The sequence below is a fragment of the Saccoglossus kowalevskii genome, chromosome 16 (genome assembly GCF_978046115.1).
Source record: "Saccoglossus kowalevskii chromosome 16, keSacKowa6.1, whole genome shotgun sequence".
In the NCBI taxonomy this organism is placed as follows: Eukaryota; Metazoa; Hemichordata; class Enteropneusta; family Harrimaniidae; genus Saccoglossus; species Saccoglossus kowalevskii.
The window spans coordinates 31,087,073-31,107,989 of NC_140656.1; the positions used below are offsets into that span (position 1 = coordinate 31,087,073).

At 33.7% G+C, this 20,917-nt stretch overlaps 1 protein-coding gene across 3 annotated transcripts in view; it reads right to left on the reverse strand.

Moving 5' to 3' along the window:
• Positions 1–1,809: 1,809 nt before the first annotated feature.
• The window catches only part of LOC100366543 (paxillin-like), a 28,594-nt gene continuing 9,486 nt past the window's right edge, over positions 1,810–20,917 (reverse strand). Inside the window, exons 2-10 of one of the 3 annotated variants that reach the window (XM_085491362.1) lie at positions 15,214–15,464; positions 11,510–11,719; positions 11,284–11,449; positions 10,276–10,429; positions 7,760–7,955; positions 6,636–6,875; positions 5,900–6,073; positions 5,188–5,418; positions 1,810–4,713 (exon numbers count right to left, since the gene is read on the reverse strand). In XM_085491362.1, the coding sequence (XP_085347488.1) occupies positions 4,447–4,713; positions 5,188–5,418; positions 5,900–6,073; positions 6,636–6,875; positions 7,760–7,955; positions 10,276–10,429; positions 11,284–11,449; positions 11,510–11,719; positions 15,214–15,464 (1,889 nt within the window). In that variant the 3' untranslated portion in view covers positions 1,810–4,446. Of the gene's footprint in view, positions 4,714–5,187; positions 5,419–5,899; positions 6,074–6,635; positions 6,876–7,759; positions 7,956–10,275; positions 10,430–11,283; positions 11,720–15,213; positions 15,465–19,863; positions 19,916–20,917 lie in introns of those variants that run through there. The other 2 variants (XM_085491364.1, XM_006811919.3) reach the window with 2 other exon arrangements.

Here is a 20,917-nt window from a genome sequence, read left to right on the forward strand (position 1 = left end):
AGTTTTTAGAAGTGAAAATAAATCAGTTTACAGTAAGTAATTCTGTTTTAGTAATAAAGCATAAAACTACTGATTTTACTGAAACAATAGCAATCAAAGTCAGATCTATGATGTCATACCCCAGCAATTTGTCCATCTAATTATGTTGCTTACATTCTCTTACATTTGTGGAAATAAGTGCAATTTGCACATCATGAACAAATGTCAACAAGCCTACATAATTCTGACATACCCAGTAATAAAACTAAATATAACACACACAAACCTGTAAATAGTGAATTACCATGCATACATGTATTCAATTAAATAATGTTAACAAGATGTGTAAATATTATCAGTATTTTTTTTTTCAATAATAAACACTGATAGTGTTGTTCTTTATACTGAACTACATGGATACACTTATTGAAAATATTTACCAGAACTATATAATGCATATAATAATTGAATTGAATCTAAATTATTTAATTTAGTATTTTTTTTAATGTTAATTGTGAAGAAAGTAGTACTTCACTGAAAGATTGGATGTTTTTATTTATTTTTTTACATTTGAATAAAGTACATGAACTATTGAAAATAAAAATATAATTTATTTCAAAAAAGTCTTGTGATGATGATAGTCATGGGTAATATTTTTCAAGTATATGAACTATCAGATGACAATGTAATTTATTACAAATAGGACAATTGATATGATCGTGGGTATATATTTTTTTTAAAATTGTTATTGTGAAGAACCAAACACTAGTCTTTGGAAGAACATACTTCATTAGAAAATGTTTTTATTTTTTTTATATTTTAACTAAATTGTGAATTCTTTAAAAGTGGTGAAAATGTAATTTATTTGAAATGAGTCAGTTCAGTAACTTCGGTTTTCTTATTTATTAATCGTGAAGAATACTTCACTGACAAAAATTTTTATTTATTTTTGCATTTTAATTTTACTTGAATAAATGAACTATTAGTGATGGGATTGAGTTGACAATACTACGATTTAATTCATTATGCAGAATATCATGCATGTATTTTGATAATAAATGTTTTATTCAAAGGGACAGTGATGTCATAACTGCACCTATGCATGCAAGAATAAAGCACAGCGCCCTCTGTTGATGAATTGATTAAACATTCAAAATTTGTGTGCTGCAAAGTATTTTATCAATAAAAAAATTTCTGAAATGTAATACAGACTGATGTGATATCCAGTACCCAACCACATGGACATTGTCTTTGAGTAGGACTTGGTTATGTATATGTGCAGTTATGACAAGTGTCCCATAAAAATTTATTTTAATTAATTTATTGAAGTGGAGAAAATAGTTTAATCGAAATAATATCTGGAAGTTGATTCAGAGAGAGGGTTTTACTTTTCCGAGTTGCCATACATGATTGAAACCAGTGACCCAAACAATTTGTATTATTGATGTAGCCATATGTGAGAATTTGAATCCAACCAAGAACACATTTTTGTGTTTCTTCATTTATTTCCATATTACTGTGTATAATGTTTGTACACAAACTCGTGGACAGTATTTATTCTAAATGCACTTTATACCAAGTGTTTAATTTCTATATTCCTAGGTTCTGGCTAGCACGGCCCCTATCACCATTCCACTGAGAACATACCTTGAATGTTCCAGGGTTTGAAGGTTCTGGCAAGCATGGCCTCTAACACCATTCCACCTAGAACACTTGTGCTCTCCAGGGTTTGAAGCTTCTGGACATCATGGCCCCCCCATCACCATTCCACCTTGCACCTCGCACCAAGATCTCGTGGTTTGTAGCATTACACAATTCAATAAACGTGTCTCATTTGGAATATGATTTTATTTAAAATTAATTTGTTACAGTATGTAAATTGTTATTAGCTTTACATAGAAATACAACCAAATTACCATGACAACTAAAAGGACCAGTGAAGTGTTATTCACTTGATCTTGTTGAATGTGATACAAATACATGTGTACTACTAAAATTAAAGCAGGTGCCAAAATAAACAGATCAAAAAAACTTGTCTCCCCATCAGTGTTTGTTTTTGGCATTTCCAATTCCAACAAGCTCCATCAAAGACCTCAGTCAGTGTAAAAGAATAAAGTCTAACTTAGAGTGAAGGAATTTTGAATTCTATGCTTAAACACACTGAATTTGATCACAAACATGGAATTTAATTTCAAATTTGAGCAGCTCAGTCAAATAAAGTCGGACAATATGCAATGCAAGTAAAGCATTCCTTCTCCCTGATGGTTTAAGGAAAAGTCATCAACACTGTTGGAAATGTTCGCATAATATAGAAATGTATGCAACAAGGAAGACTAATAGGGAGATAGCAGTTTGCCGAATTAGTTTTTTTCTCTGTCTCGCTGTAAGCATCACACTACACAGTTGCACCAGGGAATGAAATGGATATAAACACAAAAGTTTCCATTGACATAGTGTTACACTGGCATTCATTGTAAAGTGGCTAACAGACTAAAAATCAAGATTTTCTACTCCAGGGGAAATTTTTCTTGTCCAAAGGAGTGTATTTGACTAGTATTGTTGAATAAAAAAAATAGTGAATGAAATAGCATAACAGTCAGCAAGGAATTGCAAACCCTAAGTTTTTCATGACATTTTAACTTATCACTGAATGGCATAAATCAACAAATACATTGTTCTTTATAAGCGCATAACTGCAAGTTCGTTTTTTTTTCAAATGCACCATCACAGCGACTCTGTTGAAGTATAGTATCATCACAGTCTCAACTTTGATCAAGCCCCTCCTCTAAAGATATATTTTGGCTGTGTCCAATTTTTTGTATTTCTTTCATGGTTGCTGGGTGCAAATCAATATTTGGTGGAATTTGCCACATGCGTAGTTATAACAATATACTCCCTTAAAACAAAAATTCTTATTCTACTAAAATCAAATTCTTAATTAGTGTAATTATAATTGGGCGATTTAAGATTTTTTGGTTTTAAAATCCAATGCTACAAAAACTATACCGATGCAGGTAACATCCGACTCTAACCTTAAAAAAATATTTTAAATAAATTTTGACATGACCATTTACTACATTGCTAAATTTAAAGACTATGCACAACATTAGTCGATATTAAAATCAATATTGACACCTGACAAATGATTCCACAGTCACAATGTTTCTTACAAACTAACATGCAAGATCACATGATTTCCCATAATTCTAAATGGGTAACGATGGAAATATTATCTCTTCTTAAAATATATGACCTTTGCAGACATTTTTATGTTCAGCATTCAGTCACTCAAAAAATAAATGCTTGATGTAAATAATTATAACCTTTCTAAAAATTAAAATTAACCAGTTACTTTAAAATATGTGTGCAATTAAAGAAAAGAGCACCAATCGGTTTTATAATATACGGTTTTAAAGGAAGGAATGCCTAAACTGGGATAATTAATAATTCACAAAAATTATCTTTAATTTGCATAAATCTCCCATAATACATTTCAATCAGCCAATTATTTTCCTTTCTTAATTCTACCAATAATCAGTGCTTCTATTCAACTTTTTTCAAAGCTAAGAGGCGACTATGCATACAAACCACAGAAATTAATTAATTGTATCGGAAAATAAACATTGAAAAACACAATTGGCATGATCTAAAGTGCCTTGGCAATAGCAATACAGAGGACAAAGGTAACAAATTGAGTTGCATAAGCATCAAGTTAAAAATTAAGCACCACAATGATTAAAATTACTCTCCAGTAGGAACTGTAATATTCTATTTTGGATCATGATCATGTTTTTTTTCAGAAAACTAGGTGTGCTTTCATTGCATCAGCCTCCCTAGGCTGATCAAGTACTAGTATTAAGGCACTCAAGGGACGAAACATAAATTGTAAAAAGAAAACATTTACAATACTGGAATATTTCACTTAATACAACTTAAAACAGGTATGTTTTCATTTTTAAAATCTGAACAAACATCAGTAAATTACAATTTTTAAAAATTCTGAAGATTTAAAATAAAACGAAACAAGATATTTTACTAAAGGTTGTTGGTTACAATGTACCTTAAAACATTAGCCAATCAGTGTCATTCTCCCAACCATTCTAGTAAGATTGATTAAAACAAAATTAATGTGTAATTTTCCATAGTTCACCCACATGACTTGAGATTTAAGACATTTTGAGATCTAAAAAAAAAAATCCCTTATTTAAAAAAAAAAATTATTCTATTGACCATCTATAAACAAGGGGTTCATTTTTTGGTGGTGTTAGATGCTACTTAAAGAAAAAGTCAAGGCTAACAAAATAATACTCCCAGATGAAAGAGCTTGCAAAATGTAAGAAAATGCAAATTGCATTCTCTTACATTTGTAGAGCTCTTACATTATGTTGTTTGCCACGACTTCCCCTTTAATGTTTCCTTGACACAGGTACTATGTTTACAGCGCCCTCTAGTGGTAAAGATTGAAGTTTAGCCAAATAGCTTGACAAAGCAAGGATGGCAATATGGTTTGTCATTCTGTTCCTTAAAAGTACCTTTATTCAGCTGTTTTAGACAAAATGCACACACAAAATGCTCAGGATGGAATTTCTTCTGCATAGCAGTGATGCAACGACCTGTGATTGGTTTATTACAACCAGAACACAGCGACCCACGTATGGCATGGTAGTGGATTTCACAATAGGGATGACCCTCATGGTCAAAGAAGCTACCTCCGTTGAATGGAGTACGACATTCCTGCAATAACAGACAAAATAATTATTATTTTAAAACCGTACTCCCTTAAAATATGTAGTTGTCATGCAGAGTTGTGTTGAAGGAATGAGTTTCTTTTGTACCCCCCATCCCTAACCCTAACTCTAACACTCACCCCCAGTTACCCAATTCATTTGTATATGCCCCCTCTAGATAACTATAGATGTCCTTAGGAGGGGCATGTACAATTAAATGGGAAGTGCTGGAGGGTAGGGTTAGGGATTGGGGGGGTACAAAAGGAACTCTTTTCGTGCTGAATACAGGTCCCATGAAACGTAAACAATGAGTATAAAAATACAGTGTTTGGTTACACAAAATTTAATCACAAGCTGCAAATATATATATAGAGAAACTAGTAGGTACAGTGAAAATACATTGTTTTGGTGAGTAACAGGTCACAAGAAAGTCATCCTAACTGTATATGCTTATCCTTATTGATTTTTAAAGCTAACTTACCGTGCAGACAAAACATTCAGGATGCCATTGAACATTCAAAGCAGAGATATAATTTTCCATAATGGCTCGATTACATCCAGCGCATTTTGGTGCAAACATATCAAAGTAATCATCACGGCAGAATGCTTTACCATCCTTCTCGTGAAAGCCTTCGTCAGCAAAGTGGCGACCACACTGTGCACAGAAAAAATGCTCTGGATGCCAAGTTTTGTCCAAAGCAGTTACACATTTCTGTGAAGAAATTAAAACAAAAGTTTGTATAAATTGCATACGAGATGTGCAATCATTTTATCTAATGAAATACGATCATTCCTAAAACATGATAGTCCTGTTAGCCTGAATCCTGAACCCCATAAATTTTTCTGTTATTTTCCTCAAACAATAACTTTCAATAACAATAACAATAATTTTCTTGTAGCAGGAAATGATGTTACCAATAACATGTTGTTTTATTTTATTAGAGAGAAAAATAATCACATGTTTCTAATCCACGTTTCACACTTTTTGTTTTGAAATTCAACCTCACTGACGTATTTAATTCTACAGTCATGTTACCACTGTCAACACTCTCTGAATAATAGTTCGGCTGAATACAATGCTATTCTCAAAAGGAACTATTTGAGGTGGTGTACACAAGATTCTAGAGCGTCAATTCTATTTCTGATTTGCAAGTACCAGGAAGTGATCAAACAAATGATAATTTCAGACTTACTTCAAGGATAGGTCCATGGCAATATGCACAGCGTGGAGAGAACAGATTGTGATAATCCTTATCACAGAATGGTTGGCCATCCCTCTCAAAAAAGTTCTGAGTTCCTAATTCAGTCTGACAGTGAGAACAAGTAAAGTGTTCTGGATGCCAGGTTTTACCAAGTGCAGTGACAAGCTGTAAACAAACAGTGATCTTTAGTCATTTCAACATACTCCATCTGTGGTTGGGTTCAGTTGGCCACATTCCAACTTGAATAGGATTTCAGCGGAACTTGAATTCTCACGAATCAATTGATAACATAAACTGCATTTATTTGTGATCGAAACTCTTCAACGAACTGATAAATACATAAACTTGTAGAACTGACCCACAGTTGAGTACGAACTAAAAATTAGGACAGAACTACCATTTAACTTTTAAAAGGGAAATAGAACATTACGGCGTTTTCCATGCAGACGGAGATTAACCAATCAGTGACTGCGTTGTGAATCAATAATGGAATGTCAGTCAACACCTATGGCTTATTATGGTTTCAACGATACCATCTTACTTTTTAATGCATCTACGTATTCAAACCTTTGCTTCATAAAAGGTATATAATTTTAAAACAAAATATCAATCCTTTGCAGTGCATTTCTAGCCGCTGCCATCTTTGTCAAGTTTGATTGATGGATCACTGTGAAAATATTGAAAAACCTTATTGTGAAAAGGTGATAAAGCATGAACTTAGACTTGCCTGTCCAACAATAGGCTTGTTGCAGGCAGCACAGTGTCCCTTTGGCACAGTCTGAACACCATGTCTGTTCATATCAGTCTGTAAATGTCCAAGCATGGAATCCAGCTGACTTCCCCTAGGTTCAACTTGTTGTACAGTAGCTACAGCTGGTGACTTAGTTGACTGTTTTTGTGGTGTAGCGTAGGAGGAATCAGGGCTGACTACACTATGCTGAGGTGATGTTTGTAATGATGAACTCATCTGTAGATAAAATATGTAATCAGAAGTCATTATTACGTAATAATTATACACCACAAACTCTAAAGACACTACTGTGCAGTGTGCATAGACATAGTAATGTGTATCACAATTGTGATAACTAGAAACAAAATCAGACAAGGTATATCAGTGAACTGCAAAACCTATCGATCCAGTATACAAGTGCAAGGAACCTTTATTAAAAATAACTGTTCTAGTGGGTTACGATATCTGGCAATATTACTTTGACATTGTCATGGTTCAAAGGATTAGTCATCTCCTCAAGTTTACTTTTCAAATGACTAAAATGAATGTGTCAATCTGAAGGATTTAAAAAATAGATTTTGCATCTCTTCCCAGTTTTTTTTTTTATTCTTTTCTGTATTAAGACTATTCTAAACCACAGCAAGGAGATTCATGCTCAAAGTTTATTATTTATTAATTTTTAGAATACATGCATTGAAGTTTGATTTGAATTGACAAAACATCCTCTGAAACTAACATTTTACCATTTTATATGTGACACACTTGACTACTACTGTAGAATACTTTATTTTCGCTGAAGGGATGATTCCGTGAAAATAAAATCCAGCAAATATACTTTTTTTCCTATATTTCACATTCAACTCATCAAAAATCAGTGAGAATAAATTCCATACAAAACACCCAAAAAGACTTTTTAGCGAAAATTAATTTCAGCAAAAATAAAGTATTCCACAGTAAGTGTATTTTCAATGTTATGAATATCTACAAACAATCATTGCTGCTGTCTCCAGACAAGGATGGTAAAAGGGGTGTATAAATCATACACAGTACACATACACAATCTCTGCATAGAATCATGACATATTCAAAACATTTTAAAAGCAAAGTGGAAATACACAAACCTTAAAGTCAGACAGGGAAGCCATTAAATCATCTAATTCTTTGGTTGCATTGGATGCACTTGCACGTGGAGCTTGATTCTGTACTATAGGTTGTGCATGTACAGGTTGTGACTGCTGGTGTTGCACTGGATGGTGGTGGGTCTGAGTCATTGTAACCACTGTTCTACCTGTATCATATGGCTGGCCAGGAGAAGATCTGACAAATTAAATATCAATAACAATTATTATTACAAAGTATGCACTCGGACACTAAACCGTCACATCAACCTCCGCTACACGTTGATACTCTCGCTGTACTGTCTTCGTGCATACTATAGGTATTCTCGTAATAACCTCATATTATGCATACTCATACAGCAGCAGGCAATTATGAATGAAAATATATCAGAAAGTATTAAAATTGATTTGATCTACAACAAGGTTTCTACTTTGTGGGTCAAAATCAATTACAGAAAGACGTATAACATTTTAATGTTTTCGTAAACCCTCAACAGAAATGAGAGAATAAACCAAAATATTGTACCAGTATTTGCTTTATTAGCACACCAAAAACTGCGTTTAGTGTATACTACTGTAGAATACTTTATTTTCACTTGGAATTTATTTTCGCTGAAGGGATGCTTCAGTGAAAATAAAATCCAGCGAATATACTTTTTTTTCTTGTATTTCACATTTAACTCATCAAAAATCAGTGAAAATAAAATCCACACAAAACACCCAAAAAAACCTGTCAGTGAAAATTAATTACACCTAAAATAAATTAATTTACAGTAAATCATTAAAATAACACGCGTTTTTTAACAAGAAGTCGAAAATATCACTTTTTAACAAAAATATTCACCAAAATAAGAGAATTAAAGATGTAATCACAAAATGAACAAATCTGAGAGAGGTCCACATGTAGTAACTATATATGTAATATCAAAGTATTTAGACTTACGGTTTTTAACAAGAAGCCGAAAATATCACTTTTTACCAAAAATAACAAAAATATTCACCAAAATTAAAGAATTGAAGATATCATGAAATGAACAAATCTAAGAGAGGTCTACCCAAGGTACATATACACCAAGTATCAAACCATTCAGGCTTGTAGTTTTCAAGAAGAAGTCAAACAAGCAGCCTGTCGGCTGAGATAGCTCCGTTGTTAGCAATGCACATGGCAATTAAAGAACAGAAGATATCATTAGAAAATGAACAAATCTGAGAGAGGTCCACATGTAGTACCTATATGTATAATATATCAAAGCAATTGGACTTGCGGTTTTCAACAAGAAGTCGAAAATATCACTTTTTACCAAAAATTACAAAAATATTCATCAAAATTAGAGAATTAAAGATATCATCATGAAATGAACAAATCTGAAAGAGGTCCACATGTAGTACCTATATATGTAATATCAAAGCAATTGGACTTGCGGTTTTCAACAAGAAGTCGAAAATATCACTTTTTACCAAAAATTACAAAAATATTCACCGAAATTAGAGAATTAAAGATATCATTACAAAATGAACAAATCTGAGAGAGGTCCACATGTAGTACCTATATATGTAATATCAAAGCAATTGGACTTGCGGTTTTCAACAAGAAGTCGAAAATATCACTTTTTACCAAAAATTACAAAAATATTCACCAAAATTAGAGAATTAAAGATATCATTACAAAATGAACAAATCTGAGAGAGGTCCACATGTAGTACCTATATATGTAATATCAAAGCAATTGGACTTGCGGTTTTCAACAAGAGGTCGAAAATATCACTTTTTACCAAAAATTACAAAAATATTCACCAAAATTAGAGAATTGAAGATATCATTACAAAATGAACAAATCTGAGAGAGGTCGACATGTAGTACCTATATATGTAAATATCAAAGCAATTGGACTTGCGGTTTTCAACAAGAAGTCGAAAATATCACTTTTTACCAAAAATGACAAAAATATTCACCAAAATTAGAGAATTAAAGATATCATTACAAAATGAACAAATCTGAGAGAGGTCCACATGTAGTACCTATATATGTAATATCAAAGCAATTGCACTTGCGGTTTTCAACAAGAAGTCGAAAATATCACTTTTTACTAAAAATGACAAAAATATTCACCAAAATTAGAGAATTGAAGATATCATCATGAAATGAACAAATCTGAGAGAGGTCTACCCAAGGTACATATACACCAAGTATCAAAGCATTCAGGCTTGTAGTTTTCAAGAAGAAGTCGAAAAAGTAAAACATTGACACGGACGACGACGACGAACGACGACGACGACGGACAATCACTCATATGATAAGCTCCGCTCGACAAAGTCGACAGCGGAGCTAAAAAGTAAAACATTGACACGGACGACGGACAATCACTCATATGATAAAGTCGACAGCGAAGCTTAAAATGGGGCACAGCAGTTTTTGATACTGTCATGTTAACAGCAGTGACTTCCTGTTATGATGCTCACTCTCCAGCATGTAGTTTTAAATAATGTATAACTTTAAAAGCAATAGAAAGAGACACATACCCATGGCCGGCATCCAGTACATCATGTGTTGGTGATGTAGGTGATACTGGTTGATTACCATTGGATTTCTTTGGTTTAGGAGCTACCACTGGTGGAGCCTTCTTTGTAGTAGTAGTAGTAGTTGTTGTTGTGTACGAGTAATTTGTATTATCATCTGAAAACCATTCAATAATTTATATTACAATGAGTTCAGTGACAGGATGGACCAACCCACCCACATAGGTACACAAAAGACTATCAGAATGAAGGTGTCATTAGACATTTCTCAACAATGAATAGTACTGTCTTATGACTTGTTACATCAGCAAATTGTAAGTGCTGACTGTAGATTAAGTGCATTTTGCCACATAAATCATGCTTCATGTTTGAGCTATCGCAGTGTCAACCAGCCGAGGGGGAAACATAAGCACCTGTAAGGTTCCCACAAATTTGGTAGTGTGTGAAACTCTGGTTGTTCCGGCATCCCCAATAAGTCTATGTTGGGGGAGGGTTTATGTATAATAAGAGAGTCATAATAACATCAACTCCCATATACAGGATGTCTGCGATTTAACATTCGCTATGGTAACATCATTTATTGTAAATCAATAAGATGCTCAGCTGTACTCGCTCACCAGTAAGAATGTTACATATTATTAAACATCTGTCACCGTAACGCCATAGGTTACAGTGTGCCGTAATTTGGCGGTATTTTACGGGGTATTTTCATCCTACCATATAAGGAAATTCAAATTCCAAATATGGAATGATTACGCGTGTAAGCGTCCTTTAATAATAAAAACAAATATGGCTGCCACCAGGGTTTGACAGGACTCCACACAAAGAAGTTCACTGATTCTGCTCTAAACTTTTTGGATTTCGGCATTCCCATGATGAAAAGAAAAAGATGTATACAGACAGTACACCGTTGCATCGACCTCAGCTGCGCGTCGGTCGATACTGCTGCTGTACTGTCTTCGTGCATACTTTGAGGTATCCTCATAATAACCTCATATTATTTGACCTTACCTTGAGGAAGCTGTGATGTGTACTGAGCTGCTTGCAGGTCTTCCAGTAAGCTATCCAACTCAGACAAATTATGATTCATTGAACTTGTCATACTCGGTGACGGTTGGTAGTTCAATTTAACTCCTGGCTTAGGAGTGCTAGTATGCTGAGGTGATGACGTGGGTAGGTAGTTTGGATTGGTTGATGGCTTAGGAGTGCTAGTATGCTGAGGTGATGACGGGGGTAGGTAGTTTGGATTGGTTGATGGCTTAGGAGTGCTAGTATGCTGTGGTGTAGGTGGTTGAGGATTAGTTGGTTGATATATTGGTTCTTGATATACTTGGCTACGTTGATAACTAGGCTGGTATTGAGGTTCTTGTTGATAATGCTGTTGATAATGCTCTGTTTGGTAATGCTGATCCTGATATGAAGGATGTCCAGGAGATGGATTATATACCTGCAAATAAGTACAACAAATGTCATTCATAGATCATTGGAAGTAAGAGTTGCACATGATTATGACTGGGTACATTGTAGCGAGCAACAGGTAACAGACACTATGGAGGGATTTTTTTATACAAGGGAACAGGGGTGCAGCGCCCTCATGCCATGGCCATGCGCCACCCTTACCCTGGGGAGCAGATCCTCTGGCAATCAAAAAATTCTGTTTGACCAGAGATCACATGTGGCCACAGTCGTCTTCAACTTTGACCGTGTCTGATAGTAATTTTGGCCCCAAGGAAGCCATAGAATGCTCCATTTTAACTTAGAATTATCAAAAACTCCACACCCTGGTATGGAGAACCTTATCTCCCGCACTGAATTGCAGTGCTCCATCTTTTTCTAGAAAAAACCCTGCTATGTATGGAAAGTCAACACAATAACATCTTGCCTTCTGTGCATACATGTAGGTGTTACACTACAAAACAAATAATTGAAAGACTATTAAACTGTATTATATCTACTACTTTAGAATTATACTTCTACAATGCACAGGTAACTGTAGACTGTTTTGTTAAAGACGCTGTAAAGTTTTCAAATTTGATTATTTTGGGGACATTCTTGAGCAAAAAATGTTTGTCAGTGATTCTGAAAATCTGCAACAAAATATTAACTACTACAAAATGTCATGGTTGACTTGCAATTAAAGCACTTCATACTGATATTAAATTTCCATTGATAGAATTTCCAGATAAGTCGTACACATACTGTACTTGCTCTAAGTAGAAGTACATCTCTAATAAAAGAGTATGTACGCCTCGTGTTTATCTCAGGCTCTATTACATGCACACTACACTCATATGATGTACCAGGTAAATGGTTTGTACATTTCATGAATACGAATCACACATGCACAATCTGAATAAGTAATGGCCAGACACTTTGACCACCCACCTAGTTGCAAAACATGTTTAACATAATACAGTTAGAAATGTACAGGCTAGTATGTACTTTTCAGGTTTCTATAATATAACATGCAATTTAGGGAATTATATTTTTTTAAGTGATTACGAAAGCAACATTTTATTGATCAGCAAATTTGACATTTAAAAAAATTTGACAACATAATTTGATTAAACAAAATTTACTCTTGAACATGGTTTGATCATGTCATTGCAGTTGAGATAAAACATGCACCAACAAATTTGTTCATGACAATATCATATATCAACAATATGAGAAAAATGTTAGAGATGTGGTTGTATTTCTGTTGAATAATATAAACAAACTTTCTGGAGGTACATGTAATGTAGCAACTAATGATAAATCTTGTACTTATTTTTAGGTTGGCAATGATGGAAATTTTTGCTTCAATTGAAGTGCACATCTAATTTCTTTTACATAAGCATATGTGCTTCTATGGCACTGTACCTTTACGGCAATAATGTACCTTTACAGCAATAATGTACCTTTACAGCAATAATGTACCTTTACAGCAATAATGCACCTTTACAGCAATAATGCACCTTTACAGCAATAATGCACCTTTACAGCAATAATGTACCTTTACAGCAATAATGCACCTTTACAGCAATAATGCACCTTTACAGATATAATGTACCTTTACAGCAATAATGCACCTTTACAGAAATAATGTACCTTTACAGCAATAATGCACCTTTACAGCAATAATGCACCTTTACAGCAATAATGCACCTTTACAGCAATAATGTACCTTTACAGCAATAATGTACCTTTACAGCAATAATGCACCTTTACAGCAATAATGCACCTTTACAACAATAATGCACCTTTACAGCAATAATGTACCTTTACAGCAATAATGCACCTTTACAGCAATGATGCACCTTTACAGCAATAATGCACCTTTACAGCAATAATGTACCTTTACAGCAATAATGCACCTTTACAGCAATGATGCACCTTTACAGCAATAATGCACCTTTACAGCAATAATGCACCTTTACAGCAATAATGTACCTTTACAGCAATAATGCACCTTTACAGCAATAATGCACCTTTACGCAATAATGCACCTTTACAGCAATAATGCACCTTTACAGCAATAATGCACCTTTAAAGCAATAATGCACCTTTAAAGCAATAATGTACCTTTACAGCAATAATGTACCTTTACAGCAATAATGTACCTTTACAGCAATAATGCACCTTTACAGCAATAATGCACCTTTACAGCAATAATGCACCTTTACAGCAATAATGCACCTTTACAGCAATAATGTACCTTTACAGCAATAATGCACCTTTACAGCAATAATGTACCTTTATAGCAATAATGCACCTTTACAGCAATAATGCACCTTTACAGCAATAATGCACCTTTACAGCAATAATGCACCTTTACAGCAATAATGTACCTTTACAGCAATAATGCACCTTTACAGCAATAATGCACCTTTACAGCAATAATGTACCTTTACAGCAATAATGCACCTTTACAACAATAATGCATCCATCAAAATTTATTACATGGGATGTGAAGTTAATTTATAGACACAGCTATAATGTATGGTAATTATAATGGTAATAGATGTCTACTGGGTGGTATCCGAGATGAATGTCTACTGAGTGGTGTCCGAGATGAATGTCTACTGAGTGGTATCCGAGATGTATGGCTGCTCAAGTGATATAATAACCAAACTGCTACATTGTATAATTGCTAGTTAAACTCTCTTTTACAAATAATGTACATCTGTCTAAACCAAACATTTTTATTTAGTTGTCTTTTAAGCCCATGCTGCCCAACTGAAGATAAAATGAAACTTTAGACTTGTTCTTCAGAAAAAATACCCAGTTGGCCTTAACAATTTATTTTCTACATTTTTTCAATAGTTTTTTTATTTTCTACATATCTCCCATATGTATTAGAAGCTGCATCCCAAATAGAAGCCGCACCCATTCTTTTTGAACAATTGAGAAAGATAGAGCTCTAATAGAATCCCCTCTGTTGCATTGTGCCATTTTACTGGAAGCCCCGACTTTTAATACAGATTTTACAGTAAATATTACTCAATTTTCTATTCAGCCTAACATAAGCAGTATGTTGGACAAAGTTTTTCCATCCCACACTAGAACTATCCATTTAAATGTTTGAAAACAATTCAATTCCCTGCATTTTGATCAAACGTAGTTCTAACCAATATCGTAGTGGATGATTGGAAATGTTTAATTGCATAAACAGGAGTGAACAAGATTATTGCCACATTGAAAAACAGAGAATACACATATTCAACAATTTGGGAATAAACACTGACACTACCAATAACAGCATAAGATGAACATGAATCAGTAGTTTTACTGACTAAATAATTTTAATTGGGATTCCTAGATATGTAAATTTTCTTTTTTCAATTCGAATGTGATTTTGCATTTCTTAATCTTATAAATCCTTGATAATGACATTTGAAATTATTATGAAGATTAATTTTAGATTCTTGATATAGCAACTATAAAAGACATTGTACCTACCTGAGTGGCTCCGTTATGTGATGAAATGTTTGATGGTAACGATGATGACGGTGGGGATGATGGTGAATGGTTGTTGCTATGATAATGAGTTGTTACTGTTGTAGTCACCTGTTGCTGTGGTGGATGTCTTGATTGGTAGCTACTGCTAGGAATTGACTCGGCTACAGTCGGTGTTTGCTGCTGCAGTGGTGGTGGTGGTTGTTTGGGCTGCAGGTGTGAGGTTGCTGTCTGCAGATCAGCTAACAATGCATCTGTTGGAGAGAAAATGAAATAAATGATGTGTTAATGCTACTCAGTACAATAAATTGTCTTGCACTGTCAATTTATTATGATCATAGTAGTGTTCCCTTAAACAAATTTGGCAATTAGAAATATGATTTCATCAAAAAAGACCTTGAGTATCTGAGGTATGTGAATACAAAATGAATGAAAATAAATGTTTTGCAGATTGTTCAATTAAACTTTTCACCACCAGTTCCCTCTTTTCATCACAAAATATATAAGAATATAAGAAAGTAAGTGCAGAAAAATTTGTGCAAGAATGTCTGGTGGTGAAAAGTTTAAAGCAAGAAGTTTTTGTGAAAATAAAGCAATATTGTAAGTGAGGGGCCCACATTTGTATGGGAGAGGGCATGTGCAGACGCAGTTGGGGGGAGTATGTGTAAAGCTAAGTTATGTGTGTCCTATTTCTAGCTTACAGCCATTTTTGTGAACTGGATGTAGCATCATTTTATTTTAAACTGTTCAGTCCAGATAACACTGAAATAAGATACGCCATCCTATAAATGGAGAATACTTCACAATTAACCCTGCCAGTCAACATCACCCACTAGAGAATCGGAAGGGGTCAAACGTCACATACCACAAATAGAGAAATATGGTACACAGAATGAATGAAAATATATTTACAATATTAGAGAAATGGTCCCCTGTATAGATAACAGGTAAATTGTTCGTGACTTTTTAGGGCCAAGGGGCTGGTGCAACATTTTGCAGACTTATAAGTATTTTTTTATAATTTCTAGCCAAAATGCGAGTTTAATTTGTCAATTTGTAGGTATTTGTTAATAGCAGATTTTGAAGTTCAAAGGTTAACACAGTTAAAGGTAAAATACATCTTATAGTATTTTGACTGTTAACAGATAACCACTTTAAATTGCTACCATTTCACAGCGGTTGGGCAAGGCGAACACCCGTGAGTTTTCAAATTGCAAAAACACAGCATAATCATATAATTTGTTCACCATGACTCACGTTGACTATTGCCCTAATATTTTAAATATTTAAATTGGGAGTATTTCAGAGTAAATGAAATGTGATACACATGTTCCTGAGAAAAACTACAGATAAAGGATTTACAAGTATGTGCTGGTATGTGCCAGTCTCTTAAAAGTCAAATCCCCATAAACTGTCAACCATAAATATACCCATTAACAGATTACCCAGACATGATACCAAGAATTGAATTTTGAACAGGGTCAAAGGTCAAGACTGTCATACATCACACGGCCATTAGTCTCAGAATTGTGGATTACAGAATACCTGATGATCCTCACGAGTGTGATCTAGTTTTCAATTTACAGGGAATTCTCTGAAGGCAGATGATACAATAATGTTCAGATTATATAATTACATGTATATACCTTGTTTAGAACACTTGGTGTTTTATATACCTTGTTTAGAACACATGGTGTTTTATATACCTTGTTTAGAACACTTGGTGTTTAATTATATACTTTATTTAGAACACTAGGTGTTTAATTATATACCTTGTTTAGAACACTTGGTGTTTAATTATATACCTTGTTTAGAACACTTGGTGTTTAATTATATACCTTGTTTAGAACACTTGGTGTTTAATTATATACCTTGTTTAGAACACTTGGTGTTGGTCAAATGCGGAGTTTGATATATGCAGCCATTTTTAAAAGGACACTGCTAAGTTATCATTATATTAACAATATTTTAAACCCTAAATCAAGCTGAAACTTCAATCTTAGCCCCAGCCCTAATTTCTCAATCCCAAACTAAAACATGGTACATATTGTAGGTAATGTACTGGTGATTGTTCTAATGATTATTACATACCCTTATACTATTACTAATAGTCAAAAGTGGTGATGAATGCATCAAATATTGATATAATAAACAATGTGTTGACTTTAATAATAATATATCATGAATGTCACCAAGACGCCCAAATCTTAAGAATCCAAATGAAAAATTCACTACTAAAACATTTTTGTCTGACGGAATTAAAATAATTTGACATCATTATAACACATGATGATTGAACAGCATAGTACGCATACAAGCAGGTACTAGACTTGAATGCAAACATGACTAAAGCAAACAAACATGTTTTTCTTATCAAGTAACCGGAAAGGATGCTGAGAAGACAGGATGAATATGTAACCAGGATCAGAATTAGTCACTATGTATTGTACATAACAATGCTAATATAGCACATACTAGAGTATTGTGTTATCTACTACACTATACACTGGTGTCAGTCACACTCAGACTGATGCAAAGCAAGGTGTCATTTTTCATTGACAAGTATTCATTTCATACTTTCTTATAACCGTTCTCTCTGATATTTCAGGGTTTAAGCATATCATACACATGTCCGACTCTCTATAATTGAGAACAGTAATACCATATTTCCGCCATTACAAACAACCCTTAAGTAAGGGTGGACCAATATATAAATTCTGGGGAGCGATGGGTCTCAGAATTGTTATGTTCTTCTTAGTTCTGGAGTCAAACAGAATTAATTTCAAAAATGAGTCTGTCATCTTTTTTAGTCAGTTTTTATGTGAATAGACAGTGTACAAAGTATCATTAGCAATAAAAAAAATGTTACAAGATGTCATTTTTAACAGTTGCAATAGTCAAAAATTATTTCCCAAAAAAATTTAATAAAAGATTTCTTCGTATTTGGTCGCAGATAATTTATCGTCTAATGTATGCTTTTTTAATCATACTTTATTATATTTTATCTACTTTGACTGTTATGCTGTAAAAAGGTGATGGATTATCACCTATAAAGTGACAAAACTGAGCAAATTCAATGAGAGTAAATGATGATTTGAAAAAAATGGCATATCATGCTGCTAATTTATTTAAGGCCCTCTGCCACATGAAACGACTTCAATCAGTACACCAATCAAAGTCTTTTGACTGGTTATGTAAAAGAACAACTGGGTTTCGACATATAATCTGAAATAACACACCAAATGTATCAACGGAAAAAAATTTCAGAGATTTTTAATAAATTGTATTTTTTTAGGTTTTTCTTATCTCTTTACAATGAATACATTTTAAAATCCCTATAAAATCTAGTTTTTCATAAAATGTTATTGCTACATGCTGATAATAACTTGTATTTAAAGATGCACTAAACTACATTATTATTATAGTTTTCCAATAATTCTGGAATACCAAAACAAAACCACAAACATATTTTCCAAAGGTGCTAATAAAGCATTTTGTTTTTCTATTCTACACACTTCTATTACATATACATATATGGATAAATAATTTTATCAACTTCAACTGAGTAAATATATAACCATCTGGATCACAATCTGTAAAATCTGTTCTAACAAATACGATTAAAATAAATTATAAAAAGATTCTTACAGCAGACTGAAATTCTGTAATTTGTTTATATTTCATACTGTCAGACATTCCAGTGGAACTGCACAGCTGTTATTTTGCACACTTGTGTCCCCAGGAGAATGACAACCATGTATACATGTATCCTTTTTTATTGGCAGTTGGATACAAAAGTGTCAACCACACACTATAAATTAACATGAAGTATTACCCCACCAATTACAATTCAATGAATAAATTTTCTCTCCATTTTATTCTGTAATTACATTACTAAAGCTAGATGACAGGGACATCTGAGTGACATTGAATGAGTACTATTAAGTTTATAAATTGACAAATGAATAAATGAAATTCATGTCCAATTACACAAGGGTTCAATGATTCAAACTAATTGGAAGCACATTTATAAACGACACGTTTCCAAAAAGCAAACACGGAATAGCCAAAGCAATTTTATGTTCATATTCGAGTACCCAAATGAATGTCTGAATAAAAATACAAAAAAACGGCGTGAAGAGATCAAATTGACTGAAAATAACAAATGTGATAACTCGCTGTGGTACAAGTAGAAGTGTGACTAATGTCAAATGTGATGACGAATAGTATCAGTTCTAAATCACAGACTGTGGCTACTGTAAGTAGTCTAACCACTAGCAACACAAGGAGAAAGAAAGAAATCAACAGCCTCTAAGAAAAAAATATTACCTCCCTAAAAATTCAATTTAAATATTGTCAAGATTCATAATCATCAAATCCAATCCAGGAAAATTCAGTGAAGACAAACTTGAGAGGTATCAGCCTAACTGTCTAAGTAGTTAAATAGATCATTTCCATTTGTTAATAGGTTAAACAGGAGGCCTTGACTGGGTGGTGCTGTTAACTTAAGTAAAGTCTTGTCAAAAGTACTGCCTACAAATGTGTTGAACACCATCAGTATATATCATAACAAGCATCCATAAAGGCTACACAGTGTCCTACATATTTATACTAAAATTACACAAGAAGGCTTAGATATTATCAAAGACATACCCACCAAATTTCTATGAATAGAGACAGGACTGGTGCAGAGACAGGTTACTCCAGTACCCTATTACATATCCAATATGGCTTCCTTTACTCTCTTCTATGAGTAAGACAAGAGGGGCCACACTACTTACTTCAAGAAAATATAATTTTAAAATAGAAACTTTGATATGCCTATATGCAGAGCTGTAGTACTTCATTAATCTGTGTTTCCTCAGTTCAAACAGTCAATGGGGGGTTACATAATGTAGGAATGGGTTAAAAACATCACTAAGATTCCGAAAGACTATTCTGACTGAGGCACCCCCTGATTAAAGTAATTCTATCCTCTCTACTTTCTACAGTGGGTTGGGATCAACATGCAAGGGAAAACACAGACATTCCATTGTTAATAGGGGAGGTCAACTACTTTATGACAAAAATGCCAATCACAGGATAATCCTACAAGGTCAAATGTGGACAACAGCCTGTGACATGTACCATTATTTGCAGCAGTTCTTTTTCTGGACAACATCGTTCACTTGAATACAGTAGATTCTTTGTTTGACCTTGTGACAATCAGGTCAGCATCTCTTCCTGGGTGTTGACAAGCTGGGGTGTTGGCTTGTTCAGTAACACCGCCATATATGGCATAGGGTAATCACATTGATAGCAAATGCCAGTATAAATCTTATTAAAACAAACAAGTTGTGAAAACTCCTGTCAAGACCAAAGACTAAACTATCAGTGGCAGAAGTGGAACCCTGGAGAGCCCAGTTGTTCAAGTACTTCTGTACTATTGGTATGTCAAGACTTATTACCATATGAAAGGTCACAAAGTGAAATGAATTCACATGAATAGGGAGACATAACAATAAGAATTACTGTTGTACACAAGACAACTGCACTATTATTATTGTATTTTGTATGAAACGGCACAAAATAGTTTATTCTATCAGTTTTTAAAAGTATTTATTTAAATAGTAAATCAAAGAAAGCTTAGAAAGAATATTGAAGACACATTAAAAATTAATTCAAAATTACTTGTACCGGAGATATTGATGGAAAAACTGAAAACTAA